The following is a 27711-nucleotide window of genomic DNA, read 5'->3' as shown; positions in this document are numbered from 1 at the left end:
TTTGGGTAGTCAAGTTCTTGCCTTTAATGGAATAAAAGCAGTCGTTTAACTAAGAATGATGGCTAATTCGTCGTGCAGCGCAACTGCGACTAAGAAAGTCCAGCCGAAAGGTACTGTATACGCATTGTAAACTAAAAAGTGATATCATTAACATAAAGATAACCACGGACCTATATTTCATTGCTTACCTAAAAGCTTTAATGCGATTTTTGCGTTTATCTGTGCGTTTCATTTTTTACGGCAGCCTCTAATCATTTTTAATAGCAAATGAACCCGAAAAAATATAATTTTTATATTGGCGTTGGGTATAGCCTATGCAAAAGCACATAAACATACATTTAAAGATTACACAATACGATGGTCCGTCAGCCTTATAATTTTCAAAACAAATCTTGTTGACTAATTGAATTCCGTGGTTTTGGTAGTCTGATGCACAGCAACAAATAGTTTTCTAATCTTATCGTCAACATTAAATGAACAGACTTTTTGGCAGGTAGGCCTACAGCAGTCATTCCCCTAAAACGATTTTGTCAAGGAAGTATAAACAACATAATCTATAACTAAATTTTTAAATTAAAATGTTATTTTGGATTCACTGTTCAAGCTCCCGTATACCTTAATTGTTTCAGCACTTGTTTTGTGAGTCAAGTTGCAATGGCATTAAACACGAGTAACTGTAGATCTAACGCAAAAAATCATTAAAAAAATAAGATCAATAAAAAATTCCGTCTGTTCCCGACGCGAGGTCTCCAAAGAATTTAAGGTCAATTTTGTTTGATTGCAGAGCGCATACTGAACGACGACGTGGCTGGCGTGGATTACTTGGGACACACGGTTTACGCGCAGGCGCTCGCGCAGACTATAAAAAGCGTCAATCCGCCAGTCACCGTCGGTGTTTACGGAAGGTGGGGAAGCGGGAAGACTTTCCTCATCAAGGAAGTGTGCAGTGAGTCAGCGTCACGTCGCGGGTTTTTTCTCTTCGCACGTGTCACCCGCATCGTTAAGACTTACCATAATAGCTTTTATTAACCAGTTACAGGTCGGAACCTGCGGCCTCGACGTCATTGCGCAACAAAGTGCAACGCCTGGTTTGCTTTTTGTATAAAGTTTTATTTTTGCCACGTTTGCAGCGAGCATCAAATTTTTGGTGCCCGCCAGAACCTTCGTAGTTACCAATAATTAAATCAGTCATAAACAGGAAACTTAAGCAAAGTAATTAGGCGTTGACACCCCTTGTCATACAAAAGCCGCAAATGTAAAAATATTTGTTAATGTTTAAAAGAAAACTTTAGGAAATTTTAGAAAACTACCCTACTAGTTTGTCGTTTTTCAAACTCTCTCAATACATTGCTAATTTACGTCCTTATCACGGCCATACTCAAGTTGTTGGTATATAGTGGCAACTTAAAAACAATTTAATAGGTTTCAAAAAAAACATTGCAAGCCACCATCCTGTATCGCAGATATACTGAAGCGCGAGCAAAAGCAGCGACTGGCCGCCAAAGAGCTGTATCCCATGAGCGGAGGGCGGTTCTTCAATCCAGTGATCGTCCTGGCTCTGTTGGGACTTTCCCTACTCGCCGCCGGCGTCATACTGGTCATCCCGGGGGCGTTTAACCCGCACACCCTGCCGCCGACTGTCCAAACGGTAAAGGCAGCAGCAGTCTTGGTGCACCCCAAGACACTTACTGTGCGCCAGGGTGTCGGTATTGCAGCCCTTGTGCTCGCATGCGTGGTGGCGCTATCCTCGTTCTTCCTTTTTTTTATGCACGACGCCTACCCGCCCGACCAGGGCGTCCTATCAAACATGAAGCTGCTGCTGGTCGCCCTTCTTGCGAGGCTGCCCATCGCGAGCGAGCAACGTGGCTTTGTGCGCGGCGACCAGGAGAGCTATCGGCTCGAGTTCCAAGAAAGCACCGAAACAATTTCGAGCCTTCCCGGCCAGAAGAAAGTCAAGTAGGTGTCGAGCGGCAACTCGTTATGACCGTTTATATGCCCAGCCTATGGAACGTCGCATGCTTTTTGTTTTGATCAGCTGTGATCTGCAAACCATTGTTAGGGGAATACTATCATACTCTTTGCAGTTTATTAAGTGTTCTACTCGCGAAAAAAGGACGAAAATGTAAGTTTAATATTTTTGTGCGGATAGACCAAAGTTATTTCTTTCGACACTAAAAACACATGTTTAGTATTTTTAATTCATTTTTATTTTTAAGGAATACTCGATTCGTACAATAAGTAAGTCTTAAGGTACGCCGTTAAAAAAGTTTAAAAGGCGATACACAATAAAACCCATAAATCAACACCGTATTATCTGATGTGGATAATACCATTAAGACCAACGATAAAATACAGCCTAATACCAAATAATATCTACGACGAATTAACACTTGAAATCGTCTGAATAAAGCCTAAACCTATTGGAGTAAGTCCAAAATTTATCGAAAAAGCTTATGGTATATGACGACGGGGACCATCGGTCTGGCGTCGGCAATTTATCGACCCTTAAGCGCTCTATAGTTTGAATGACTTTAAGGCTCCGCTGTTTTCACACCAGCTTGTTTGCCCCTGTTTGGGATTAGGGGTGAGCAATGGGTGTTTTTTTTTAGGGTCGAAATTATCAGTGCAGGATTGATAAAGTTGGGGGTGGCTTTAGGTTTTAAGGTGCGGCAAATTTAAACCTGTATTCTGGACATGTATCACCCCGACGGGTTAAGTTATTCCGACTATCAGGTGCTCGTCCTACTTTGTTCTTATTTCCAACTGTTTTTTAATCCGACTTTGATGTGGTACTCATTTCGTTCTTATGGATGGAGTTGAACCCCGGTATATTACAATCAGCTCTAAATAATTGGCACTTGGTTTTACCTTTGTCAACCTAAGGTGAAATCGCTTCTACTTAACAAATAGGCTACTACTAAACAAATATGCCAAATTTGAAGCGAACACTGTGGAAACTTGCCTCATTTCAACAGATACCTGTTCGTGGACTTCAACGCCTGGGCGTGCACAGGCACAGACAACCTGTGGGCAGGCGTTGCCATCGCCCTGGCCAACGCCGTCGAACTCGAGTTCGGCAAGGTAACAACTCGCCTATCGCGCATGTTTCAAATCGACAAGATTCCGGTGGAAGGCTCGACCGTTGACGCGTCAAAGTGTCTCTTCGTCAATCTTGGATGCGACCAGGCGAGTGTGGTTTTCCGAACGTTACGGAATACTTTATATTAATAAAACTGTTGCACGTGCTACAAAGGTCGTTATGTGAGGTGGAAGCAAAAAAAAATGCGTGACAATAGTTTTCATATTCATTATGTTACATTGGTACATTTAACGGTCTTTCAATTTCAACGTGTTTCCTCAATTGCATTGCGATATTCTATTACACGGATAAACATAAGATCTGTTGCCCTTTGATGTTAACTTTCTGAACTTAAAATTAAGCAAAATAGAGTTTTCTCCGTTTTATATTTTATAGCTATATCCGTATACTTACAACGGTTTTAATAAATGGAGGTGTTTAAACAGCTTTTTAGCACAGCAGTACAATAGCCTATACATCGTTTAACAGCAGCTGTTATAGCAAATAATGTATTTTAGGATTACGCCCTGAACGTGCTTCAAGTTTACGGCCCAACTGACATCTTTCAAACGTACAGCGACTGGAAAGAACAGACATCGGGCGAAAAACAACAAAGTTCCAATAGCTCCTCATTTTCTGGCTGGTGGTACGTGTCCTTCCGGTCCTCCTTGGACGCCTTAAACGCACTTGAGTGTCTCAGCAAGAAAGGTGTTGAAATTACGAAGCAAGATCCTTTCGTTCGAAAGATAAATGAAAGTACTATTACTGGTGAAACACATCCTCTTCTGAAGGCGAGTAAGGACGATTCTGAATCTTCAAAGACCCCTTCTAAAGGGAAGGGATTTTGCTATCTTCTGAGAAACTACCCGAAAACAGCCTGTGGTGTGCCTGTTCTTTTTTGGCTCGTCATGACTGCGTTTGTAGTCTTGATTCCCATTCCTCTGATAGTTTGTGCCAATGTGGTGAGTGTTTTTTTTCTCCAAGAGCTTTATACCAGTTTGGGAAACATATTATGTAGATACATAGTATCGTATTTCTAACTTTTTGTTTTTAACGTAAACTGACTGGGTTGTTTCAACATAACGCGTGTTTATCATAATACGTTTTTCATTTTCAGACTTCATCGTCCGTCCCGACCTTCGTTCAAGTCTTTGCCTGGGTTCCGGCCACTGCAGCTGGCATTTACGCGGGAGTAAAATTTCTGTACGCGATGTGCAACTCACAGATTTCGAGGATTTACTCGATGCTGGGCGGGACCAAGGGAAAACTTTCGGCGCAACTTGGAGTTATGAACAACATAAAGCTCGAGGTTTTGTATGCCATATGCTTTTGACAAGTCATTTGTGGTTTTCCTACCATTTTTTGGCTTGAAAAAGCAACTCGATTATGCTCGCGGTTTATTTAGTATGTATGTCCAAGTATTAAAGTACTAGAGTGACTCCAAATTGCAATCATCTATAACAGGGGTCTATAACAAACTGTTTTTACTGCGGACCCCTAAAATTTGTTTTTACTTCGCGTGGACCAAGGTAGGCAAGGCATTTTAGTGATGGCGTCATAAATTGACGTCACAATACAAATAGACGGCTGATTCCGGTCGAAAAACATGTAGAAGTGAAATGTTGTCCAAATACATTCAGTGCAAAAACGTTTTATTTTTAATCAAACGTTTTATTTTTATTCAAACGTTTTATTTTTATTCTTTTTTTTCTTTGAAAAAAATATTACTTTTTAAATGTAGACCAATATTTGAATTCGGCCTTCATGGACCCATAAAACGAGTTCTCGGACCTCCAAGGGGTTCATGGACCCCAGTTTAAGAACCCCTAATCTATAACGTAGGCCCACCAACAATCTAAAGGTGTTCACTTCTATTTTAAAAATAATATATGTTACTATTGCATGAACAAATAATTCGCTGATACGCTATATCGACATTCAAAATTAAGTTTGTAAAGATAAAACAACCACTTCTGTTTCGTCATTAATGTCCAGATCCATCACATCACTAACCTGATTCAATGCGCCGAAACCACACACAACCTGGTGTACAAGTTCTTGATTGTCATCGACGACCTCGACAAAATCCAGTTGTCCACGGTAAGGAATATTCTAATTCACCTGGAAACCGCACCTCAGTGAACATGTCGATCCGCTATAAATTGCATTTAAAAAAGTCAAAAGCTTATTCGAAGTTTATTAACACTCCATCAACGGAATTATCTCAAGAAATCTTAAACTGGTTTGTAGTAATTTCAGGGAGTCGAACCGTTTGACTTTTCCGGTTCAGGTTCGGTTCGGGTTCAAGGATTTTTTCGGAATTTGGTTCAGTTCCGGTTTCGGTTTGGAGAAATTTAAAAGTTCCGGTTCAGCTCCGGTTCAACCATCGTTATTTCAAAACCGGTTCATAAAGTTCCGGTTCAGATACAATAATTTGCGTTAAATCTCAAAATGTGGGTCGATAAATGTAGAGAATAATTTTTGAACTGTAAGTCATTTAATGGAACTTACGTGACTTATTAAAAAAACAGCAATTCAATATTGAAATGTCTAAAAATATAAAAAAAAAATATAAAATGAACAATTTTTTTATTCAATATTCATATGTTTTTCATAAAATTTCGAACATGGCGTAACTTGACTCTGTAAAATAGAAGTTGTGGCGTCATGCAGGAGCGAACCGCTTTAATTTACAGGTTCGGGTTCGGTTCAGGTTCAGGTACTTTTAAATTATTCGGTTCAGTTCCGTTTCGGCTCCTTAAAATCTTATAAAAAACGGTTCAGGTTCGATTACGGTTCGGAAAAAATTGACCCAAAACCGGTTCATAAAGTTCCGGTTCGGTTACGGTTCGACTCCCTGAGTAATTTTGTGTCGTGTAATCTTCATACGGATAACAGTTTAACAGCCCTGGGTCTTTAATCATTCTCGTATATTAAGCGACGATTAATATTCGTGAAAATTAAATCAGTTTGTTATCTATGGAGGCAACTTTTCTTAGTAGCGATTTCATGGTTAGAGCTTTTATTAGCATCACAATCTTCGTATTCTAATAAAACAACACAGCCTTATACTTGAATACATTGTGCACGAATCGATTAAGTCGCTTACTAATAATAAATTACAAAGCCCAAAAGGTGTATTAGATCGAAATCATCTTAATTAAGACGTTTTAAAATAAAAGTATATCAATTTATGGTAATGTGGCTGAGAAGTAGCTTAAATCAAAACATCCCTTAGTGATAAGAATGATAACAATTGCGTCCCACCTTTTATAAGTGATCATCACATTAACTAAAGATGATAGGCCTACAAGTTCGTATCGAAATGTCCTACTCAAAGAGGATGCCCATCTACTCGGCCTTTTAGGCATTGCAATTCATTATAAAGCCTAAAAAATTATTTAAAAAAGTCCTAATACATATATCTAGGTGAAGTCGGTGCTGGACGCGGTTAGTATTCTGCTGAGCGACCGACTCTCGCCCTTTATCTGTCTCATGTCGATCAACTCCCGGGTGGCGGTTGAAAGCGTGGAGCAGGCCTTCAACATCACCAAGACCGAGGCGAACGTGAACGCCCGACTTTACTTGCGCAAGATCATCAATTTGCCGTTTTGCGTTCCCAGGGTGAGCGTAAACAATAAGTGAAAACGGTGAAAAGAAATATCTTTAAATCGGCACTCAACAAAAATATTATTTTCGTAAATTTGATAGAAAACAATTGCAAACCGAAACTGGTGTGTACTATGTCGAAGCAATATAAAAATAGATTTTATACTGAAATATTTTTTTAAGCTTTTCCGCTACCTTATTCTGATTAACGGCAAACTCAATTTTTAAATAAAAATATCTTGCCGCGACCTAGAGTCCTAGACCAGTGGTCTCCAACCTTTTTTTATAGGCGACTATGTTCGGTATAGAAAAAACAAAACATTATCTTTGCTATCCACTCATTCACGTTTATTGTGTGACGTCATTGTAAAGAAAATACAAAAATCGTACCAAAACAGTAGAAACATGATGAGTTATGGTAAAATTTTAGGCGACCCCATTTGGGGTCGCGACCCACAGGTTGGAGACCACTGTCCTAGACGATCTAATAAGGTGTATAAATTTGGTGTTATAAAAATAGATTATGTTTGTACCGTCGATGGTGATGAACGTGTCTTTTTTTTTAATAGAGGGTTTAAAATTAGGATTTGTGTGGGAGTGTGTCGTTAGTTTTATAGGCTACCATTTTAATTCGGTTTAATGAGTTTTGATGGCGACCTGCTGGTGTAAGTATAGGTGAAGTAAAGAGTAATGTATATACATAGATGATAAATCTTTATTTGTTTTTAAATCTTAACAACACTACTCAGGTCTTAACCCTTAATTCAACATGTATCCAACTAAACATAACAATGCAACCCCTAGTACCATACCCTTTGTTGGTTCTATCAATTTAAACCAAAGCGGCGGAGCAAATCGTTCCGCTATTAAACCCTGTACACTTTCATAATATTTTATACTGACATAACGGTATCGCTTATTTTTGGTGCTAGGCACACAAGAAGAAGCAGTACATCGGTGGCCTGATCGACCAAACCGATGTGGTGGTAAACAAGCCTATCGTCTCAAGAAGCAAACCGTCGGAGAAAGCGCAAGAATTGGCAATCCTTGACTTGGGTCCACCGGTAGCATGTAAGAGCCTTTGACTAGGTCGAATTTGACAGATGAGTTCTGCCCGTGTAAACTATAGGTTTACCTTTCAGATTTCAAAAGCTTTCGTGTACTCGGAATAGGAAGTCCGGATACAGAAGAGTTGGACTCGAAGCGCTTTCTTTTCGAGTGCAGGTCAGGTTTTTTTTAGTTTATTTGGCAACTCACCAACAATACCTCAATCAAGGTTCAAGCCAATTGATACTATTACCATTGTGGTTATGACCAGCTTTGCGATTTTGGGGCTAAAATTTATTCTAACAATAATAATAAAACGTTAAAGACCTTATATGAAAGACGAAGTAATGCACGACGTTGTTTAGTTTTGTACAAATACACATTTTACCGTGGGTAAAATCTCAACATTTTCCACCAGACAATACTTTCACTCGGAAACTGTAGTACAGCGACACCTAGAGGAGAACCCTCGCCTCATAAAACGAATTTTTAACATCATCACCCTCACCGCCATTGTAATCAACAGGTTTGAAGACGAGGTATGCTGGCCAGAGATCATTAAATATATTTTAATAAAATTGGTTATTTATCCAAACTTTTGCACATAAAACAATCTGGGGCGGCATTATGAACACACCTCGCTAAGTTGAGGGAGCTCGCTAACGACGCACGAGCTCGCTAAGTCGACTTTTGGTATTACGAACCCACTTCTCGTTACCAAAATCTCGCTAAACTCCTCGCTAACTAACGAGCGGCTCAGACCACTCGGTAACGCCTAATTTGTGTTCTAAAAACCTAACTGCCGTTAAAAAAATCATTTTTTTTATCAGTAAACGTTTATAATAATGCCGACAACTAATGGATGTCATAATAAGGATTCATAAATAATTTGTGAATTTCTCACCAAAATGGCGTGAAATATGGATTTAGGCGATCTCCTACCTACACAATATGAAGTTTGGGGTGCTTACGGCGCCAATAGCATACCCAGTGAAGACTTCTACGCCACCCTCCCCCTCCCTAAAAAAAAATCAATGATAACTATTTCTTTATATTTTTGTTGATGCCTACAACTTGAGTTACTATTTTACACATATTCCGGCAGTTAGTCAATTTTATTGACCTTAAAATACATTTTAACTCACCACTTTGCATGTAAACTTATATTTTTAGTGGACATTTTGTGACGTCATACTTGGCACAAATTTTCGCACACCTGTCAAAAAAGTCGGCGTCTACGCTAAACACTGATTTAAAACAAACTTCACTTTAAACGTTTTTTTATTCAACCAATTAAGAATTTACAAAAGCAGCATATTTATGCCATAACTCATTTTATTGGTGCCTTTGAGTCAGTTTATTAAACACATATATTCAGTACTAATCAACTAATGCAAAAATATGAACATTTTTTTATAACAGATAGATAATTTTTAACAATTGATATTCATGCATGTATAGTTTTCATCAAAAGAGTATTTTTGTATGAGGTATTATAATACCATGGTGTACCAGTGGTCCAGCATCTGTCATGATTCATTCATTATACAATAAACAAGAGCTTCAAAAGTGAAGATAAACTTTATAAAACTTATGTTATTTTAGGAACAAAATAATTTTGTATTAAATAATCCAAAGAAACCCTTAAGCCAGAAGTGCAATTATAATCACAAACACAATTTACTATTGTTTAAAAAATATGCTGTTGTATGTAAGCTTATCAAGTATTTTTGAGTCACAAAAACATGGTATATAAGACAATATAAAAAGAAAAAATAATATACTTTTAGTTGAACGAAATAAGTTATGCTAAAGCATTATTTTATCAAGCCCAAAAATTTCACACAGCAAAATATTTAGGCAATACAATTGTAAATTATATTACCAAATATAAATGGTTAAACTGCAGCCCAATTCATTTCTTTTTATACAAAGAAATTTGCTTTTACCAAAGTTCACAGCTGACATTGTATGATAGCTATTTTTGGGAACTTGAAGAAAACAATATTTGTGCACAAACTGCAAACCGACTATTCCATTGTCTCGATCTTTGAAAGTAAGATGATTCAAAACTTATTTGTTTTTTTCCAAATTGTATTGATCTATACAAAGTTGTAGGTGGTTCTCATGCTGCTCTTCTGCTACAACTTATCGGTGGTTCAGGAATGTCCAAATTGGACTGCTTTTTTCAGTGTCTCCCAAGTTTTATTATTTTTTTGGTAAACTAGTAACACATGGTTTTTCAACACTTTTAAGGGAATATAAATGTCTTTGTTCTTTTGAAGTGAATATGAACTTTATAGAGAGGCTGTAAATTCAGTTCCATGCACAATTTACTGGTGAAAGTCAGAAGGGTGTAACACCAGGAGCATGTTGTAACTACTGTTTTAAAATGCCAGTGTTAGTGCTGTAATTGTTGCATCCTGGGGAATTATTATCAAAATGTTTACAGAAGCTAGCTTGCTAAATATAGATACAAATGAATAAAATGTTTTAAAATAATTATTTTACAAACACGTATATATATAAACGTTGGGCGCTAGAATCCTTCCATAATTGTTAAATAGGGTGCGAGTTAGCGTTTGTAACAGTCATTGTTTAATATTAATACTTGACCCACCATACCCAAACGCTAACTCGCACCCTAACCCAAATATTATGCGTTGTGGTAGGATTATAGACCCGCGCCAAACGTTGTTTCCCAAAGCCGTTTTCTATAATCGACTAATTAGGAATTAAATTCATGCGGTTTACCTTGAAAATTGTTTCATAACAAATTTAACATTCAAAAGTAGCTAACAATTTCCTAAACAAAGCGCCAAACGACGTTTCTGCAGCAATTTTGATGAGTCAGTCGTCCTTTTTCTTATGATTTTGACGCATTCTCTCGCGCGTGCGTCTCGTTACAGCGAGGTGTCGGCGAGGACCGTTCATAATACCAAATGCGTTTGCGAGTTTCTCGCTCGCTCATCCCTCGCTAAAACGAGCTCGGTAACTTAGCGAGCGAGGAACTGTTCATAATGCCGCCCCTGCTTGCTGTATACTGCGTTTTTGTTATTGTTTAGTTAAATTATTGCTCAAATCGGACGAGTTTTCTAATTTAAAAAAATTAAAGTTTAACTTTTATGTCAATGCCTTGACTTGAAGTATATTTGCAATCATAACGACTTGACTGTGATTTTACTTAAATATCAAAGTAACTAATGATTTCGAATGGGATTCAACTTGTTAGTTTTGCCAAAGACATGATTTGGACTTCACGACCTATGTAAAACACTGCAGATCAGTAAAAATGTAAGTGTTTAATCCTGTAAACAGGCAAAAGAAACGTCGTTATTATTTAAAATTCTTTAGCTTTTAAATACAAATAAACAAACAAAGTTTTAACAAATTGTATTTCTTGAATAATATAGTGTTCCTTTTATCATAGGAACAACGCCGAGCCTACATTGAAAGCGTAACCGGAGGATTTGAATTTGTTCACGTTAAAAGTTTGTAAAGCAATAAAATGCCAAGGAGGAAGTTTTTTGTTTTTTGAATGCTTCATTGTTTTAATCCAGTGCCACTAAGATTTGATGCTTAAAAAGGTATTTTGCTGTACAGCAACATACCAATGATAAAACAATAACCATGCGTCCGCAACATTCGCAAATGAATGTGATAAATTTATTGCGTTAGATTGTTTTGTTTACAATTACTCAAACTGTCATTTAGTATAGGTTTTAAAAAATAACATCCGCAGCAACTACTGTTTAAAGAAATAGACCCCTTTATTATGGCGTAGCCTATACTTGCCAAATATATTATTAAAAAAGAAAAATGACATATAAAGGAGTTTTTTAGGTTAAAGGGGCATCGCATAAACATATTCCGTTTGCACATTCCGCCCCTGCTTACAATAGTTATTAGAACATTAAAAAAAAACATTCCTGTAAAAAATCACTGGTGGACATTTTATTGTTTCATAAGTATTTTTAGCCATATCATCCCTGTCTTGGTTTTAAAAGGTATCAAGAGTCAAGCGGCCTGGTGCAGTCAGTTGCTTTGGCGTAAACGTTTTCGTAACCTATAACACTAAGTTCGACGTTGAAATCGAATAAAATAATAGAATCAGCGCGTGGTCATCGTAAAGGTAATGCATATTATCGAAGGTGCTAATCTTTTACTCATGACATTCGGTATTAACTGTTTTGTTTTATGATCTATGGTTTACCCTTAAACTTAAGTACATCAATTACATTGGCTGTTTATAGGCTTTGGCCATTCGCTCAAGGAATTAATTCTTGAAACAAAAACCTTACAAACAAAACCATTCGGATTTATACTTATTGAGATTGATGTCTTCAAGGTATCCGCACGAAGGCATTTGCCAGAGACCTAGTTCGTTGGATAATCCTAACGGAACAATGGCCGTTCAGGACAAGCTACATACTTCAGATCATCAAGGATGCGGATCGTAGGGAGGAGGCGGATAAAAACGACCCCTATGTTATCGCCAACGACGAGTCCTTGATCAAGATATACGAGTACGAACGAGGCAGCGATGCTATTTAAGTAAAACGGCGTTGGGAGGGGACTGCGTTATACATTACTGAGGCCACTGTTTATTGGACTTTAGTGATAGCACTTTACAGTTAGCTAAAACTTATCTACGAATTACAGTTTCCAGCGTTAAGTGTTAGGAAGACATATACTACTAGGACATTGATTGTTAAACTTTTTAGTGTCGTTCCTTAAGATGTTATTTAAGCTTATCAGCCGAAGACGACATCTGATATAATCTCTAATTAACCTCTTTAAGTTGTAAATTACCCAATTGGGTTAATTACTTACAGGTTAAGAACCGCTGTCTAGAGTAAGACTGCAGATAACATGCTACGCTGTCTAAATGGGATTCGGACGAGTATCACTTTGTATCACCTCCAAATCGATTTTTAGCGCATCCCTACCGCGAAGTACTTTTTTGTTATTTAATTGCACATCTTTCTTACAGTTTCGGTACTCTAAAGCCCGTCGCCGGAGACGAGGATGCGAGCATTTTTTGCGCAATGTGCGCAAATTTTAAACTGCCTTTAAAAAGTGCGCACTTTTTTTCAGAGTATGCGCACATTTAAACTGCTTTCAGAAATGTGCACACTTTTTCAGAATGTGCGCACATTTTGGGATCCTAACCCAAACTCTAACTCAAAAATGTGGGCACACTTTTAAAGGCTGTTCAAAATGTGCACACATTCTGTAAAAAATGTGCGAACATTTTTAAAGGCACGTTAAAATGTGCTCACATTTTTGCGCATATTGTGAAAACCGCGCGCCGTCCCGTGTTGTGTCGCCAGTCTTATCCTTTGATATTTGTTTTCCAACGCTTGTTCATTGGCCACGAAGGACTCGCGTTCAACCGGAGCTGGCAGCCGTCGCCTCCAGCAGCATGACGCGCATCGACGGGAACGCTGAGCTCTTTCACAGCTTTCTGCATGAACTGAAGGGCCACGGGATGACCAAGTCGAAGGCGTTGCTGCTGCAAAATTACATGATCAATCTCGACCACGGCGTCGGACGTTACATTGAGGAGGTGCGTCCCATGAAAGCCTTGGAGGCAACGGACTTGCTCAACAAAGCTACTACTCCTTCATCTGCTGCTGCTTCTAGTGGATCTAAGACCTCCGATACTACAAGCACGGGCTGCGGAAAATGAGCACAAATCGACTCCGCGTTTATGTAAATAATTTTGACACTTCTTTGGCGATCGGAAAATGATTCGAGCATGAAACTGAAATAACCCTGTTCCTTTCTTACACGTTTTAAAGTATATTGTATACAGTAAATTATAGTGAAATATCGTCTTCTTGTCGTTAATTTAAGTTTCCAGTTGTGACCAAATGATTTTTTGGAAAGCAACAGTTGAAAATCGTAAACATCGTTTTATTACACTTGAAGCCAAAAAAAGAATCAGCAAACTAATAATTAATTTAAAGTACGATGTAGGTTACTCCTCATTTTATCATTTATTATGAAATTTATCTCTTCTAACGAAACGCAGAAAAATATTGTTGCTATGTGTAAATAAACGATAATAATGCCCTTTAGTCGTAGCCTATTACATCATGCGCCCGTATTACATAATGTAATCAAAGCACCTATCTAGCAAAAAGCGGACAAAAATGTAAAAATCAATTTCAAAGAAGATGTTGCAGGGCTAAATTAAATTTGTTTAAGTTGATGCTTGCTGAATCCGACTCCATTTGTTAGTTTGAGTGTTTAAACAGATTATAGCCGCACAGCAATGTAATAAACGTATCTGTATTTATTGAATAACATCAGAACGACAAACAACTTAGCGAAAGGTCCATGGTACAGTACTAACAGTTCACATAATACCTTCTGTCCATTACATTATTTTAGTTGGGTGGGTTGTCCAGTACAGTTCATTTAGCAGAGGCATGTTAACGGGTAGCATCTCCGTGTTACTTGTTTATAGTCACGGTTAAATGTGTTATGTTTATTGGGTCACGTCATAAAGTTTGGTTTTAAAACCCAATGGCAATAATAGCAACAAATATTAAATTGTCAACTGAAATGTTTTATTTTATTTTCAGTTAGATGTCAGTTTTAATTTTTATATGACCCATTCATATTGTTCAGTATAATAGGCTATACTTTTTAACGCTACCAATATAATAATTGCTTCATTTTTAATATATGGCACAAACTTAGGTTTTTTTTAAGTAAATTCTTTAAAAAGCATTAATTCACCTGTGCATACAATGTAGAGAAAATATAGATTCTTACCAAAGTGTTAACAATAAAAGTTAATCCGCCCATAAACAAGGGATGATGTGTGATTGGTGTCCACTACAACTTAACTCCACTGGCTTAAACAACGGTAATTTATGCTAAACTGCAGCATTATTATTAAACAAAATAATTTTAGTCCGGTGATGGACAAATGGGAACAAAGAAAATGTAGATGCCATACAAGGATTTCTGAAATCGATTAAATAATATTAAAAAGCAAATAGAAAGGCACATAATCTAAATCAGCAAAAAGAAAACTTCGCTAGTCGCATAACGAAATGAAGGTAGTTTTTATATCAATGAAATAGTTAAAGATTTTGACATTATACAGATTAGGATAAACTCCTTTAAATAGTCTTAAAATACAGAAATTCACTAAATAAAGTTTAATCATGTTATGATATCATATTGAGAAATTAGAGGAGTTCTTTCGTGTAGTAAAGTGTTTGAGGTCGTAGTTGTACTGGTCTCCATATGCGGGATTTCTCTAGTATCCAGTCTTTTGTACGATGCAATTGTCAAAATCTGCAAAAACATGTTGAACTTGAATCACGCTGTGCATTGTGCTTCCACAACAATGCAAATTGAACACGAAAATTAGCGGGTTGACCGCCATCAGGTGATAAATTAACATAAAGATTATTTGGTTATATATAACTTTTCGTCTCTCACCAGGCTAAATGTCAACAAGGCAAGGTTGACAGCGTTCACCACACTAAGGTTGGAGAGAAGAGACGCAGTCCATATCGGACTTAGAATTTGTCCCACACCGTACACCAGCAAACGAACACCCTGGTAAAAATCTAAAGAAAATATTTCGTTTTATCCTCGACTGTTAAATCGTTAGCGTTCCCTGTAAATTTGTTAGCAAGGATATGACGTTTAAAAAGGCATTGACCACCTTTGCAACAATTACAGTTAGTGGCCATATCGGTTTCTAATTTGGTACTGGCCATGCGCACGTCGGACTCGGAGTCGGGCCGTTATGCGCAGTCTCACTTGAGGCCGACACCAGAAAAATGAATCGACTTCGTCTTGTCCCGAGTACGGAATTCGTCTCCGCAGGCCGCTAACGTAAAAATGCTTAAAGCTGTATTACAAAACATAAAACATGCGTCATATTGCCTTAATACATTATTAACTATACAAGGCATAGCAACCTAATAAAGCCAATAAATTCCTTTACAGTTTGACTTGTTAGTTACGTATGAACATCTGGCAGCTTAAACATTAACATCAACCATGCCTTAACCAAATCTTTCTAAATCTTTCAAAATATAAAAACAATTGCCTAGCGTTTTCAATTCAAAACGTACAAACCTTGCCTTTGCGGGTCCGCCGCTCTAGTGTAACTTATTATTGGTGATGTGTTGGCGAAAGGAAGCGAAAAAACGAACCAGATCCCACAAACAGAAAACATTGCCTCCAGCCACACGGACCCAACAACTTCGCCATCTACACAGGTTGGTTAAATAATTTTCGAGTTTAAAATTCAAAAAAATTTCAAACTTGCACAACAGCCTATGATTTTATTGTCGTTGCTGACGGTCAGGACAGGCTTGAACTCGGAAAAATATAGGCCACTTTTTCACTTTGTAAAGTTTATCTGAAACAATTTTTTTCTGTGTCTGTAACTTTTTATTAAAATGTAGGTAATTTTTAACTTTTCATCAAAATGTTGGTACGGCGATTTTTAAGCCAAACCGAAACCCTAATCGTTGAAAAGACAGGATTAGAAGAACTGCAATTGCCATTTTGTATTTTTAATTGGTGTTCGTTTATTGTCGGTTGAACAAACCATTCAAGCTGCTCAAGATTGAAAGGTGGGGCTCCTAAAGGCATTTTATTATAATGTTAAACCAACACATTTCTGTGTAAGTCTGACATAATCCTGAATTTGGCATTATTACAGCCATAATTGTAAGCTTAAATTAAACTAAACAAACTAAACAACTAGTGTGCTTATTTTTAAGAAAACACAGAAAAAATTGTGCAAACTTGAACTACCAAACCTTGACTTTGTCCTGTAAGAAACATGGTAAAAACGAGAAACACGAGGCTGTTGAGACAGAGCGAAGTAGTAGCCACCAACCAAATAAAACAATTCGATAGCCTTGATGACAGTTTAATCAAAACGCCGTAACCAAGTATGATCTGCAAGTAGAACAGAAACAAAAAAAGAATGATATCGCTAGTTAGTAAGAAAATGTTATTTTGCAAATAAAAAGTGCGTAACGCTTTGTGGATTTCCAGGTAAAGCAAGTTACACAATAAAGAACACCTCACCAACAGGAGGATGGTGCAGCTCACGTCAAATAACTGATATACAATGACAGATAGGATGTATTTTTATAGTAAAGCGAGCAGTTTTGTAAAATAAATGGTGCTACATTTTTTTATTTTTTTTTTTACATTTATATTTTTACATTTTGCTTATATGAATCTCCGGAATAATACCCGTGGTTGCATAAAAATCAAGCATATAGGCACTTGAGACAGTTTACCGTGATTCCACACAAACCCAAATATAGAGCGTTCTGTAACTCGTTCCAGCCAAAGTACGTCAGCGTCAATGGCGTCATGAACGTTTCAAGAGAAGTCTGAGCAAATATCACCGTAAACACCGAAAGCAGACTAACCAACAATTCCTCATGACAGAAATCTGAGTATACAAAATAGGTAACTTGACCGAAGAGCGAAGGAGATGATTGCATGAAAACAGTATGACGAATATGGCAAGATCGTTATTTATACCTCACTTCATTTATTTTTGACTATAAGATATAACTTTTTAAGTAAAATTTTAGAATATATTTCAAACAATACAAAACAATTGTATCTTGTCTGTTCATTTAAATTCTTATGTATATAAAAAAAAAATGCTATATAGTCAATGAAAATGCAAAACAAAAGTTGTAGTATTTTCAAACCATGCATTGCTATGCATAGATCTGTCGACATACCTAAAATTAATTCCAAACAAGACAATTTGCTCAATTCGACTGTTAATTCCTCACGTACAGCAGAATGGGCCGAGTTGTATCTCTCGCAGAGGTCATTGGTGTGCCCGTTAAGTGCAGGTGGTTGACGAAATAACAAGATTGTTAAAAGTTGAATCGTCGTCCAAAGAATCACCAAAAACAACTTAAAAAAGGTATTTTGTGATCAAAACCAAATGGCGTTGGGTGGTAAAGGAGCTGTTTGGACAATATAGTAGTGACCTATTAAAATAACAATGTTACATGATTTAAAAAAAATATTTGTGTCAAAATTGTGTTTACGTTTACAGTACTATTGTTTTTTGTGCAGAATATACTTCATGCTTATAAAAACCTCGGTGAAAAGAACTGGGTCGCCAAAGCTTTCACTGTTACACTTATACGCTTGGCATTTAGATCGACGCAAAAAAGGGTTAAGAAAAAAAATTACCCGAAGTATTTCTTGCACAATCTGTAAGTTTTATAAATGTTGATCAATCCCATCTTAAATACAAAAGGTGTCAGCCACCGAAATCTTACCCCAGGAGCCGTGTATGGGTCGACCACGAACGGGCCAATGTTGAAGTGTAATTCGCGTAAGAATAAATTGCTTCCAGCCCCGACCACGGCGCCGACTTGGTAAAAAGCAAACAAGCGAGAAAACGCAGCTGTTTTCTTCTCCTCGGCTGTAAATCTCGAGACCATACCGAGAATGGACGCCTCGGAACCGGGACCGAGACCCGCCACCAATCTAGCGACTAGAACCATCACCGGGCTGCTTGCGGCGAAGTACAAAATGCTTCCTATTTTTTTTTGCATATTTTTTATTTTAAAAAAGTACACATCATGTCGAGTTCAATAAAAGTACCGGTAACTGCAGAAATGCGTTTATAGAGCCGAAAACATGCATAGTGAGATTAAAAACCTGGCAAAATACCTCCAACATTTTATAATGTGGGGCAGTGAATAATATACCTTTTCAGGTAATTCATCTGTAACAATTATATATTTCCCAGAAGGTCGAAAGAAAAAATACCTGCGATTTTGAAAAAGTTGCTGACTATCAAAATAGTTTTCGTAGATTGACTTCGGTCCGTAATTTTTCCATAGACAGGAGCCGACAAAAGTGTTGTCAATGTGGCCGCGGCAAAAACCCACCCAATAAACAAAGGTTCGGCTCCAAGTTGTAACAGAAAAAGGTTTAGACTCGGCAGAATAACAGCTAAAAAAGCAATTTAACTCCGTTTCATTATGAATCGTAGGGCTGCGCTCGATACATTCTAAAAATCAATCAGCGGAATCTTATTAAATGAGGCTCTATAAGGGATTATTTTAGACTGTTTTTATAAACTGAGCCCTTTTATATAAACGGTTTTTAAACCGAAAAAGTTAAGCTATTTTGCAGCAACAAATAAATTGATTGTCGTGACAGACAAAAAATAATATAAGACCAAACATTTTACATCAATACTAACAGAATCAATACTAAAGAAGTATTTAATTTGTCTAACAGCTTATACGTTGATGAATCTGATGACAATGGTGGCTTTATTCTTACCGTAAAATGACTTGAAATAAAAAGTATTCATGAGTCATTCAATTAATAAAAGTAAGGCCTTTACTTACCGTATTCAAGGCCACGTAAGAAATAGTTAAGGCCAATGATAAAACCATGAGTTGTTGACAACATATTTACAGAATTGCTGTTGATAAATTCTTTCCTATTTTTAAGGCTACAAGATACCAACTTATTTTACCAACGCAAAGTTAAGTTTGTTTCCTTGTAATCATGTTGGTTCATATATAAAATTCATTCTAAGACGAATAACAATTTACAGCACAAGCGAAGGTACTACAGTAAAAAGTAACTGCTGCTTGCGTACAATTTCAAAATGCCCGCGGCCAAAGAACACTCAGTAGGCTACATCACTTACAATAACCCTGCATGCTTATCGCGGTGGGCAACTTTGTCGAAAAACTGTGGTGTGTGTTGACACCCGCTCCTGTAGACTATCTTGACATCACAATGAACGAATAACCATTAATTTCATATTACCTGTACTATACAGATTTGGAGAATTAGATAATTTTTGTTTTCTGATTCTAATTCTAAACTAATTTGTGAATTGCTTGTTTGCTCTAATTCCAGTTCTAATCTAATTCGGATTTTTACCAAAAATGCTACTTAATTTGTCCAACGGCATTTTTAGTCTCTCAGTTAAAACACAGAATTTCAATTTAGATTCTTTGGTTCGAACGACTTGTATGTCATTTTTATTGTCTAAAAGGCATAAAAAGGCATAACATTTAGCACACACATTTTTACCATTCGCGTTCTTATAAGAATAAATTGCGATGAAATCAAATTGATTGTAAATAATTAAATGTGATTGTAGTTCAAATTCTAGTTGAAATTTTATTTTTTAGGAATTTGGTAATTCTAATTCTAATCTAATTTAAGAAAACTCAAAACGGTCTAATTTTAATTCTAATCTAATTTGGAAAACTATAATGCGCTAATTTTAATTCTAATCTCATTTTCAAAACCCAAAATAAATCTAGTTGTCCAAGTCTGACCTGTAGCCTTGTCAAGTGTAACTCGCATGTCAAAAAGAGTTCTGAGCTTTAGCGTCAAGTTAGACGTCAGTAAAAAGCGACTTACGTAAAACGAAAAAACAACGAATGAAGTCGCATACAATGAGGGCGTCGCGGGGTAATTGCTCGGTTTGAAAAAGGAACTCGAGGCATAAGATCGAAATAAGAACAACATCAACGTTAGAATAAAACACAATTCAAAGTAAGAACAAATATGACTAAAGGCCTACCTCAAATTTCGAATAATAACAAACACTTTGAAAAAAGACCTTAATGGCCAGAATAAGGTTTCTATACAAACCTTTTATCTGACCACAAACCCCACCACTACCTTCATCACTAACTTTCCTTATAATTTCAACCCTAACCCAATTTCTAATCCCATCTATTATCCCCACCCATAACCTCAAACAGGTTTAAACAATTCAGTGCTAAAACAGCGGTGTGGTTCAAACTCGGGCGCCCAAAACATCGACACCAAAACTGCCGATGCCAGACAGGTTTCCCCCAATCCTCCCAAACCCTCTTGGTTTTAGAACTATTATTAATTATTCTGGTTTAGATTGTTGCGTTGTAGGTCTTATTGTGTTTTACCGTGAAAAAGTAGGCTATATCAAATAAAGAAACGGGACGCATATGCCAGCTTCGAGACAAAAACAATACCTGGCAAAATGACGAAGCGTCCAGTCGCAAGGTAGTGAAGGTGCTTAAAGCTAAACTCTGTGCTCGAGTCACGAACCATTTAATATTCCGAACACCAGGGACGGGGGGCAGAAAAATTTCTAAAGATTTCATCAAAAAGTTAGTCAAACTCTGGCGTCCCAAAAGACCTAATCCAAATAAACCTGCTTTATCAGGTGAAATGTAGGCAACCACTGAAAGTGCGTTAAAAATCCAAATTAAATCAACCTGTGGTACGCGCACCATTAGTCCACTAGTGGTACGCGAAGTCATTTTGGGTGATACGCTATACGCAGAATGTTTTTAAGTGAAATTACAGTTTTAATAAAAGGTTAAGCATTTTTTTATTGTAATAAACTATACATTCATCGTAATGATTGTATAGTTTAATATTTTATGCTTCTTTAACGATAAGAACTATTAAATTATCTTTCCGGAACATCTATGCAAATTTTTTTATGACATCATAGCAAAACAACAAAGAATAACAAAACTTGACTACCAGTATCTTGCAAGTTAAAAAACAGAAACATTTTTTAGAGTAGGGCCTAGTGGGCCGCGTTTGTTTTGAAATTTCCGGGCTAACAATTAGCTAATACGCCCCTGTTAATAATCCTATATACATTTTGAGTAAAGTTGAGTTTTTCGACAATTCGTTGGTACGCAACAAGATCATAGAAGCTCGAGGTGGTATGCAGTGAAAAAAAGGTTGAGAACCACTGGTTTAAACTGTTTAAGTGGCGCTTGATCACACTAATGTTTTTTTATCAAGATGTTTATTGCGAACAAGTTTTAAGGTCCATTGAACCCACAGATGTAGCCTATGGCTGCACAAACCATGAAAGATAAGTCCGCAGACGAAAAGCATATAGTGCGTTTATCTAGGGCAGGGTTTCTTAAACTGGGGTCCATGAACCCCTTGGGGATACGTGAACTAGTTTCAGGGGGTCCATGTAGGCCTAATTGAAATGTTAGTCTATATTTAACATTCTTGCAGTGCAGGTATTCAGACTCCATTTCACTTTCACATTTTTTGGACCGAATACAGCAGACTTTCATTTGTATTGTGACGCGGATTTATGACGTCATCCCTAAAAAAATATTCACTAACGTGGTCCATGGATAGCAAAAAAATATTTAGGGGTCTGCGGTAAAAAAAGTTTCAGAACCCCTGATCTAGGGTTAGATAGACATCAATTGCGATACAATGGCTACATTACCAAGACGCTGTCATATCGCACAAAACGCGAAAATGTTCGTTTTAATTTAGAAAAGGCCATTGGAGGCCAGGCGTTTTGCTGAAACAATTTCCTCTTTGTGACGTTCAGTTACGCATTTATTAAACTCAATTGTGGCCTCCCGGCTCCCGATGACTAGCTAAACTGCTAAATGCTTATATCTGTTTATCCCCGTATTCTCAAGAAGGTTCTTGTAATTTTCTTTATCTGTTTTAAGTATGTTGTTTTAAAAAAGAAATAGGATCATGGGTTGTAAAATAATTGTTATTTCTAATGAATTGTATTTTTTTAAACTTAGTTTTTAGTCTTTTTACCCTCTGGCTATGCCATTTAAAAATTGCCAATCTTCTATTTTTATCACGTGATTATAAATTCCCCGCCGTAGTAAAAAAACAAAACAATACATTTTGTTTTCTTTCGTGGAAAGAAAAAGTGCAGACTTGCTGCAAAAATGGGCGTTTCTATAAAGTGGCGGCTTGTCATAGTATGCAAAAAAGGTTCAAACTTTCCATCTTTAAGTTTCTGTTCTCGATGGCTCGTTTAGTTATCTAGTAGATTCGTTATCGTAGATTGATGATGTATTTTTTAAGAACTTGATACATATAGTCGAAATTTGGAATGTATAGGTCGGTGTTGCAGCACTGTAAAAAGTAATTCTAATTTAAAAAAGTAATGGATAGGAAACGGATAGATATAGAATCAAGTGCAATTTTAAATACAGGCCATAAAATACCGTTGTTTGGTCTCGGCACATTTCAAATAAAAAAAGAAGAAGATATTACAACTGCGATTTCAACAGCATTGAAAAGAGGTTATAGACTTATTGACACTGCATCAGTTTATAAAAATGAAGCAGCAATTGGTGATGTTTTACCTCATCTGCTTGAGAAACATAATCTAACCAGAGAACAACTTTTTATCACTACTAAACTTGGACCAAAAGATTTGAATGCCAATGCTACAAATGCATTAGACGAATCGTTAAGAAAGCTTAATTTGAAATATATTGACTTGTATTTAATTCACTGGCCTGGCAAACAAGGCTTGAAATCCTTTAGTGAAGAGAACAGGCACCACCGCAGGGAAGCTTGGCTGGCCTTGGAATCTGAATCCAATCGCTCATCTAAATTGAAATCTCTTGGAGTGTCTAACTATACATTACAACATCTGATGGAACTTGAATCTTATGCGCAAAAACTACCTGCAGTTTTGCAAAACGAATTTCATCCTAATTATCAAGATGAAAGACTGAAAGAATTCTGTGATAAAAAAAATATTTTTTTTCAAGCGTATTCATCTCTTGGTCAGAGCAAAATGTTAAGTGACCCTCAGTATTTCTCAGTGTCATCAAAGTATGGTAAAACTTGCCCACAACTGTTGCTAAGGTGGGCTTTGCAAAAAGGTTATGGAGTGATTCCTAAATCAAAAAATCCCATTCACATTGCAGAAAACTGTGCAATATATGACTTTTGTATTTCTGAAAAAGATCTTAATTTTATTTCAAGTTGTAACCAGGGAATAAAATATGCATGGGACCCTGTTCAAATATTATAAACTTCATGTTTTCTTGTGTTCTTTTTCACGTACCAGGCTTTTTACCATTTTAAATTTTCCTATTTTCTAGATGATTTGATTTAAATAATTACTACTAATTTATTTTTTTGGTGGGTAAAATGCCCATTAATGTACAAAGGCTTGTTTTTAGTTTGCGATGTCAAAATTTATTATTTTGCTCATTGACACCCAAATGCAGTAATCCAAAATGTCTCCATTTTATCCCTAAAAGTAAACTCTGCACAAGTCAGTCACATCGGTCCAATCAAAACAGCCAAAAGACTGTTGTGAAATCCCTTTATCACAAAAATATCGGACTGCTTGATTTGCACAAAGAATCTGAGGCTGAAAGCTTTGTCAAAAATCTTGGAAAGAAAGAGCGGAGCAGTCTGTTTCTTGAACTGCAGAAATATCACCTAGAAACTGGAAATTCAGGTTTAAAAAATACTTTTTTGTATGTGGTTTTATACTTTTATATATAAAGATTTAATTAATAAAAACTTTGTTAGTTTAGTACAATCGTCTTTTTTATCTTAATGTTGGCCATGTATAAACTAATACATTATTTTGTAGAAACTGCCAATGGCGATATTCGTGTTTCGAGGACACAACTTAGAACATGTGAGTGTCTAATATTGAGCTAAAATTACAGTTTTGTTTAAAAGTTTTTTACCTAGATAATTTGTAGATGTATCTAAATAAGAAATGTACGCTATAAGCATTTTGCTATGTACAATTTGTTAAAATCTCTTCCCTAACATTATGATATATATACATAGTATTCATGTTCAACTGTTCTCCATTTATCGGGTTTGGATTCCTGGACAATGCTATCATGATAATGGCGGTATGTTACACATTTTAAATGCTTCACGCTAAAACTATACATGTATATGCTACTTTAAGTTTGCCTTATTCACAATTTAATTAAAATGTATTGTGCTTTTAATATTACTATAAACCAGGGTGGTCCAAACCCAGGCCTGCAGGCCAATTGTTTAAGGGGTTGGCCAATTGTCGAAGCACTGTTAAATTATTGCAATGCGTACCGTTGAGGGTTTATTCAAAGAAATCTAATTGACCAACGAACAGTAGGCATACTGCAATTGTTTGGTTATGATCACATTTTTCTGGATATACCATAAAATAAACTAGTTTCCTATCCCTTACCGAATTCAGATTCGGGGGTAGGCAAGAATGCCAAATATTTGGTATTTGTTAGACCGGTTTAAGAGAAGCCGCAAAGCATCCTATAAGTTATATTTGTGTTTTAAAGTAAATGTGCAATAAAATATATCGCGCTGCTAAAAAGTATTGTTTTACAGGATTTCACTGTCACTTTAGACTAGCTAAATGTCCTGACCCTCTTCAAGATGCAATTTTAACCAAATTAATCAAGTTAATAAAAGTTTTTGCACCAAACGATAACATCTTTGTAATTTAGCAATTGTGTAGTATGTAACATCTCTCTTAAAGTTTTAGGAAGACACACGCACGGTTCCCTCGATAATTCCACGCTTACAAAATGCAGTCTTCTAAATTAAAAGTTTTTTCAAATATGCAATTTTTTCGATTTTCCCCAATCTCATAACCCTTTATTACATTTGCGCACAAGTTTGACTATAGCAGGAAGTTTCTGGAGCTTATATGTCTGTGACAAAGCCTTGTGATGTCATTTTTAACCATTTCATGCCCTGACTAAACGAAAATTGTTCATCCGCTCCTGGTACGCATGTAGCCTGTTTATGTGGCCCGCAAAGAATGTGCCAGAAATATTGTGGCCCGCGATGCAGTTAACCTTGGACCACCCTGCTATAAACAAATAACTTCTAATTTGTATAGGTTTTATTTAGGATTTATGCTTGTTTTCTTTAACAGGGTGATTATATTGATCACAGAATTGGTCTTACACTTGGAATTTCAACAATGGCTGGTAACAAAAGGGTGTTTATTAAGCTATCTGTGGTAAACGTAACCCAACAAAATTAGTGTTTAAACTTTTTATGACTACTGTTGGCAAACCTAAATATATGAATATACTGTTGCTGCCAGCCATGATATCAACTATAAAATTGTTGTCCGACAAATACTTTTATTCAATGTGCCAATTGGTCAATTGTATATTTGATCTAAATATATATATATATATATATATCTTTTTTACAGCTGCTGCTCTTGGAAATTTGATTTCAGATCTATTTGGCGTTGGGTAAGCTGTAGTGCTACTTATTTCATTTAAACATACTTAATTCTAGAAAAAAAATCAATGCATTATTTTTATATAAATATTGTAATGTATATTTGTCATACTTTTATAATGCAACTGATTACTTTAGGGCAGGGTATCCCCAACCTTCATACGATCTTGTACCACTTGGATGCTATTGGAAGAATAATATTGGCCTACTAAAAATAGCTTACAGCTAGCATTATTCAACGGTATTTGCAGCTTAAGCTTTAAAACAGTAGATGATATCTTTTAAGAGCCATCATTTGACATAATTAACACTCACTGTCCCACAGCGTCGTACAGCTTTTCAAAGCAACTGTGTTAACAATTGACATGCCTTGTATTTTAAAGACTGTAATGATATAAAACAATATTTACGTAAAAATGAGACTAGGCTTCGGGAATTCTATAAAGTTGTAAATCCAGGTTTTTGTAAAAAAAACACAAGCTAGTCGCGTACCACCTGAAAAACCTTCGCGCACCACAGGTTGGGAACCCCTGCTTTTAGGCTAATATTGATTCCCAACATAGTGCAAAATAGCTCTATTAACATCTCATTAAAAATTTGGAGAATTTTTCTACCTTGAAATTAGCATAAGTTATCTGATACTAACCTAACATAAAACTTTGTCTGGATCATTACTGAAATAAACTGTATATCTGAACGTTTAAAGAAAATTATTAAAATATCAGCTCCGTTATTAACTCTTTAAACATGTTTAATTTGTTTTGTTGATTGTGTCTGTGTTTGGTGACAACTTTGCATTATATTTGAGTGCAGATTAGCAGGTTATGTTGAACTGCTCTGCTGCAAACTTGGGCTTCCAGTCCCTGATTTAACCCCAGAACAAATGGACCAAACATCAAGTCGGGTTTACTCTCATCTTGTAAGTTGCAATCTTGTGATATACAGTTGTGTTATGGTAAAACATACACATGGCATTGTGACCCTGTTTAAAATGTATACTTAGAATGAAATATAATATTTCCTGTATTTTTTTGACTACAAACAATTTGTGTTGCCAATAAATATATCAAGAGTAATTACTTTTTTTGTTGCATTTTATTTTCAGGGCAAAGCAGTTGGAATCACCATTGGCTGTATACTAGGTATGTTTCCTCTCTTGTTGCTTAACAACAAACATGAAAATCCTGAGAAAGAAGAGTAAACAGTAAAGTGTAACTGTTATTCCTCTGTTGTTCTATTATACCTTTCACCTCTTGCTTTTATGCTTTTATTTGTGTTGCTTTACCTTACATTGTTCTGTTTGTGTTTTTTCTTCACAATGTTGATGCAGCTTGCTTTGAACTCCATGTAGCAATTTGCGAAAGCCCACTATTGCAGTGTTTGTAAACCTTTGCCATTTGTCATGTATTTTTAACAGCTAGGAAATGTGAACTGAATGATATGTCCCTAGGGAATGGAGTTTCATTAGTCAATGCGCTGTCTACTGTTTGTAATTGCTGCTGCTTGTTTCTTCACCATACACTAATTCCCTGGTGGTTTTTGTTGTTGTTCAAATACAAAAAATGTATTTTTGATTGATGGAAGTTTAGTTAAACGAAGCAAAGAAATTTCACAACAGGCAAAAAATTTATTTAACAGTTACATTAATTTATGTTGTAAATACACGATTTAACATAAAAATGCTGAAACCTGGTTGTTTTGGAATATTTGGCGAAACCACGGTTTTATTGCTGGAAATAATTATAATTAACAAAGTCTTACAAATAGAGTATAATATTTAAAAAAAAATATCGTACGGAAAAATATGGTAATTTAAAAAGTTTGTACACATTTTATATATGTTCTTAAAGTTTAATATACACGTAGAGAGCAGCAGTGAATGTTTTTAATGGAAGTACAAAATTACCCAAGATTGTGATATTTCGCAATACTATTTTGAT

At 36.3% G+C, this 27711-nt stretch overlaps 3 protein-coding genes across 3 annotated transcripts; 2 read left to right on the top strand and 1 right to left on the bottom strand.

Moving 5' to 3' along the window:
- Positions 1 to 58: 58 nt before the first annotated feature.
- LOC146147826 (uncharacterized) lies at positions 59 to 13427 on the top strand. Its single transcript, XM_083387943.1, has 14 exons — positions 59 to 110; positions 785 to 946; positions 1464 to 1956; positions 2976 to 3186; positions 3598 to 4041; positions 4197 to 4388; positions 5075 to 5179; positions 6509 to 6703; positions 7621 to 7759; positions 7831 to 7912; positions 8154 to 8274; positions 11166 to 11226; positions 12084 to 12261; positions 13118 to 13427. Exons 1-14 carry the CDS (start codon positions 59 to 61, stop codon positions 13425 to 13427), a joined length of 2745 nt encoding a protein of 914 aa, XP_083244069.1.
- Positions 13428 to 14129: 702 nt separating this feature from the next.
- LOC146147825 (major facilitator superfamily domain-containing protein 8-like) lies at positions 14130 to 19323 on the bottom strand. Its single transcript, XM_083387758.1, has 9 exons — positions 19132 to 19323; positions 18542 to 18727; positions 18046 to 18308; positions 17491 to 17671; positions 17032 to 17189; positions 16540 to 16681; positions 15848 to 15982; positions 15200 to 15330; positions 14130 to 15052 (listed from the first exon to the last, which is right to left on the bottom strand). The coding sequence occupies exons 1-9, from the start codon at positions 19193 to 19195 to the stop codon at positions 14918 to 14920; spliced, it is 1395 nt and encodes a 464-aa protein (XP_083243884.1). The 5' UTR covers positions 19196 to 19323; the 3' UTR covers positions 14130 to 14917.
- A 4229-nt stretch (positions 19324 to 23552) lies between these two features.
- LOC146147824 (transmembrane protein 65-like) lies at positions 23553 to 26995 on the top strand. The gene is made up of 7 exons (XM_083387106.1): positions 23553 to 24008; positions 24147 to 24194; positions 24353 to 24420; positions 25452 to 25506; positions 25740 to 25782; positions 26585 to 26690; positions 26877 to 26995. Exons 1-7 carry the CDS (start codon positions 23693 to 23695, stop codon positions 26970 to 26972), a joined length of 732 nt encoding a protein of 243 aa, XP_083243232.1. The 5' UTR covers positions 23553 to 23692; the 3' UTR covers positions 26973 to 26995.
- The last annotated feature ends 716 nt before the right edge of the window (positions 26996 to 27711 follow it).

Source organism: Ascidiella aspersa, chromosome 4 (genome assembly GCF_963924565.1).
Source record: "Ascidiella aspersa chromosome 4, kaAscAspe10.2, whole genome shotgun sequence".
Taxonomy (NCBI): domain Eukaryota; kingdom Metazoa; phylum Chordata; class Ascidiacea; order Phlebobranchia; family Ascidiidae; genus Ascidiella; species Ascidiella aspersa.
Note: the sequence above shows the minus strand (reverse complement) of the source record. Positions and strands in the feature narration are given on the sequence as shown.